Source organism: Octopus bimaculoides, chromosome 22 (genome assembly GCF_001194135.2).
Source record: "Octopus bimaculoides isolate UCB-OBI-ISO-001 chromosome 22, ASM119413v2, whole genome shotgun sequence".
In the NCBI taxonomy this organism is placed as follows: Eukaryota; Metazoa; Mollusca; class Cephalopoda; order Octopoda; family Octopodidae; genus Octopus; species Octopus bimaculoides.
This window is the reverse complement of record NC_069002.1, coordinates 22,664,958-22,669,067: the sequence shown is the minus strand read 5'-3', so window position 1 is coordinate 22,669,067 and position 4,110 is coordinate 22,664,958. Positions and strand designations below refer to the sequence as shown.

Below are 4,110 nucleotides of genomic sequence, written 5' to 3'. Positions count from 1 at the left end.
TCTACTACCTCTGTCAAATGAATCACCAAAATTGGCCTTTCATTATTTATAATCTGTACCTGTTTGTTTAGTAACGAAATAAAATACACAAAACGTGTTTCTGAATTACGTGTATTTACTTTATATAGATATGAGTTGAAAACTTTCTTCTAGCATTCCACTTAATGTCTATGTTCCATGCTGGCATGGATTGGAGAGTTATTAAGGTAGAAATATGGTATCGTAGCTACTAACAGTTGAGGGTTGCGTAGTCTACACAGCGTTTTTAGGTTTCATTTTTCTCTTTAACCCGGGCAAAGCCGGGTATTTCTGCTAGTAGTCAATAAAACAGGCGTACAAGTCTTTTTGTTTCTCTATACACTTTTCCACCAACGTCCTCAAGCACAGAATTGCATTTCTCATCCCCTTTCCTGTCCGATTACCAAACTGTTCATTTGATAGGTTTCCCCTAAAAGTACCTTTCACTCAATTCAACTCCACCCTCAAAATAATCTTTGTCACCTGACTCATTAGGCTTATTGTTCTGTGATTGTTGGCATAACAATACCAAACAATTAGAAAATTTTCAAATGATTTTCTAAACAGATTTTTTTTAATAGTCTTCAAATTTTGGTAGCAGAGTAGGGAAAGGGAGGTGGGGTGGATGATTTTATTGATTAATCTCTGTGCAAAATACCTTTTTTATTTCTTAATTCTAATTTCAGTGATGGAGGTTTGCGTTTTGGTGAGATGGAGCGTGATTGTCAAATTGCTCATGGTGCTGCACAATTTCTGCGAGAGAGACTCTTTGAAGTATCCGACCCATATCGAGTGCATGTCTGCAACCTGTGTGGTTTGGTGTGTATAGCGAATCTGAGGAACCAAACATTTGAGTGTCGTGGCTGCAAGAATAAAACACAGGTAAGAGCGAAGAATATTGGAATATCTGCAGCTTTCTGTTTTCTGTCTCTCGTGTACTTGTAGACTTATCTGATGGATGGAAGAACCGGTTGAGCATCAGATGAAATAACTCTTGCCATTTGTTTATGTTCTCAATTCAATCTCGCCCAAACCAGCTAGGTGTTTCGTCCTTCCATGTTTGATTAAATAAGCAATATTTTGCTAGAATATGTACTGATGTCTGACCCAATTTAGTTATTTTCCTTGGCTTTTTATTTTTCAATAATTGTACAAATTATTATTATCCTAATTGCTAACATTTTTCTCTCATAATATTCTATTCCACTCAAGATGACTGTTCTGCTGATGAGGTTTAATAAGTCCACAACTCCCACTTACCTGCCACTTACAAACATCAGATTTTCTGCCTTTGTCAACATGTAAATTTCATTTAATGAAATTTTAAATTTCTAAATATTATCCCCGCCTCCTTCTTTAACAGACAATAACTACTGTTACTTCTAGGTCTTTGTTTTCTTTCTCCAACTAAAAAAGGAAATTCCAGTTCAGAATTATTGATGCATCCCATTCAACTTAGCATACTGCAAATGGGACTGAACTCAAACCCACGTAGTTGACAGCAAACTCCTCAACATGTAACCATGCTTGTCCCTCAGGATCAGATACATTTTCTCTACCCTTGTTCTTTTGTCAAAATCAATAAAATCAATAGGAAATTAGAATTCATTTAAATGTTTGTTTTGAGGGGGGGTTTTTTTAATGTTATTTAAATTTTTTTCTTTCTTTTTTTTTTTTGTTTTGTAATATTCTTCAGATTTCGCAGATGAGGATGCCGTATGCCTGCAAATTGTTGTTCCAAGAGTTAATGTCTATGAGTATTGCTCCAAGAATGATGGTGTCCTAAATAAAGTCAAAAATGGCACCAGTTACACCTCCAAATTACAACTAATTCTTCAAAAATGTTGGAAAGAAAACAAAAGAATAATTGTGAATTGTATTTTTTTTTTTTTTTTAGCAAATAAAATATTTTTAACAAAATTAATTCGATTTTCAATTTCATGACAGGGACATCAGCAAAAGTCTGCAACTGTGATTTTACAGGCTTAGTGTTGTGCTCAATACCCATGTATCAAACTTTGTATCACCACCTCTCTTCATTTTACATTTGGAGACCAAACAGCCCATCAAATCCTGCAAACTGCATGACTGCTACCATTATCATTGACACAAAAGTCTGGAGGTGCTACAGTGAAAATAAACTGATATGTGTTGTGTAGAAGAGACAGAATGTGGCAGGCAACAAACTCCAGCTGGGCAAGGAACACAGGTGTATATTTGGGATGAGTATATTACTGATAGATAGATAAATAGCTGTAGAGTGTAATCCAGGTGATCAGAGTAAGTGACAATAATTGGGTTTGTATGTGTCAGAGACAATCCCACAGCAATGATAATGATCTTTTTGTTTCTGCATCGCATTCAACATAGATCAATGCCGGAACTGCTTATAATTTCTGCCTCTTTAATCTTTCACTGGTTTAAAATGAACTTGGTGAAAAAAAATTAAAATTTTGTTAACAACACATCTCAAATTCCTGTTCAATATTATTTTATCAAAATATATTTTTAGTTTCTGTATTATTGAATATAATTTATCCTGCAAAAAACTGAAAAGTCTTCATATCAGATGCCAAGTCATATGGCTGCTACTATTATCATTGACACAATGAAAAGATATCAAACAGAATATTGTTAGTAAATAAATTCTGGAATTTAAACTCTTGAAATGTCATGTTAAAGATTGTTTAGTAATTTCTGTAAATCTTTGATTACATTGTGTGTTATTCTGATAATGTTTTCATTTCGTATTTCTTTTTGAACTCCTATCCATCTTACCATTGATGTGGTTTGTGTTAAATATAGTATATACGTTTTAAAAACAGATTGCGAAAAAACATAGATTAGTAGTAGACAGCATGCAGCATTGTCTTATATATTTAAATGATGTTTTTAATTACTGTTTTTTTTTTTAAGCCAAAACAAAGCAGTTCATAAAAATCCTAAAAGTTGATGGTTTTACCTGGAGTCTGTCATCATTTAATATCCGCTTTCCCTACTGGCATGGGTTGGATGGTTTGACAGGTACTGGCCAGGCAAAAGACTGCACCAACCTCTGCTGTCTGCTTTGGCATGGTTTCTCTGTTTGGATGCCCTTCTTAATGCCAGCCACTTTGCAGAGTGTACTGGGTGCTTTTTACATGACACCAGCACAGGTGCTTACCAAGTAAAACCATCAACCTTGCATTGTTTTTTGACTTTAAAAAAAAATAATAAAAACCATGTATATACATTCAAATTTTCAGAGGTCCTTTCAGCAGCTGGTTATGCTGCTAGTGTCAGAGCTTTCCCATTTAGCAAGTTGCCTTATTATTTGATTCATCAAAATGGTTGCTATCACCAACAACACAATCTAAAAACAAATGAAACAAGAGTAATGGGTTGGTTACGGAAAACTTTGGAGAATAATAGAAAACTTAACTGCAAATAGTTACTGGTTCAGATCTAGGCTCAGAAAGTCACTGGTTCAAATCCAGGATTAGGAAGTCACTGGTTCAGATCTAGGCTCAGGAAGTCACTGTTTGAAATCTAGGCCCAGAAAGTCAGTGGTTCAAATATAGGTTGAAGGAATCACAGGTTCATGTCTAGCCTCATGAAATCACTTGCTACATATCTGCATCATTGTATAAATTCAGGATGTTTATTTTAAATTCTCATAAAATTTTTAGAAAGGGAAGAAGAGTTAACCCAAAATTGTTATGATTTAAAATATAGGTACAGGTATGGTTGTGAGGCTGCCAAGTATCTGCAAGATAAGACCCCTCAACTGAGTGGGGTATAGAATGGAGGAATGTGATTCTATGATAGAGGGAGAGGAGCAGGTATCTTGCTGAAGAGGGGAATACTTGACTTGCACACCTGGAAAATTACATATCATCATCATCATCATCGTTTAACGTCCGCTTTCCATGCTAGCATGGGTTGGACGATTTGACTGAGGACTGGTGCAACCGGATGGCTACACCAGGCTCCAATCTAATTTGGCAGAGTTTCTACAGCCGGATGCCCTTCCTAACGCCAACCACTCAGAGAGTGTAGTGGGTGCTTTTACGTGTCACCCGCACGAAAACGGCCACGCTCGAAATGGTGTCT

At 35.8% G+C, this 4,110-nt stretch overlaps 2 protein-coding genes across 3 annotated transcripts in view; one reads left to right on the top strand and one right to left on the bottom strand.

Annotated features, from left to right (window-relative positions):
• Nucleotides 1-1,938, top strand: part of LOC106874492 (DNA-directed RNA polymerase II subunit RPB2) — a 46,481-nt gene extending 44,543 nt beyond the window's left edge. Inside the window, exons 23-24 of the mRNA XM_014922237.2 lie at nucleotides 705-900; nucleotides 1,715-1,938. Coding sequence (XP_014777723.1) covers nucleotides 705-900; nucleotides 1,715-1,804 — 286 coding nt within the window. The 3' untranslated portion in view covers nucleotides 1,805-1,938. The remainder of the gene's footprint in view (nucleotides 1-704; nucleotides 901-1,714) is intronic.
• LOC106874493 (tetraspanin-5) overlaps nucleotides 1,130-4,110 on the bottom strand; it is a 29,301-nt gene continuing 26,320 nt past the window's right edge. Inside the window, exons 7-8 of one of the 2 annotated variants that reach the window (XM_014922239.2) lie at nucleotides 3,250-3,370; nucleotides 1,130-1,800 (exon numbers count right to left, since the gene is read on the bottom strand). In XM_014922239.2, coding sequence (XP_014777725.1) covers nucleotides 3,272-3,370 — 99 coding nt within the window. In that variant the 3' untranslated portion in view covers nucleotides 1,130-1,800; nucleotides 3,250-3,271. Of the gene's footprint in view, nucleotides 1,801-1,885; nucleotides 3,371-4,110 lie in introns of those variants that run through there. The other variant, XM_014922238.2, reaches the window with a different exon arrangement.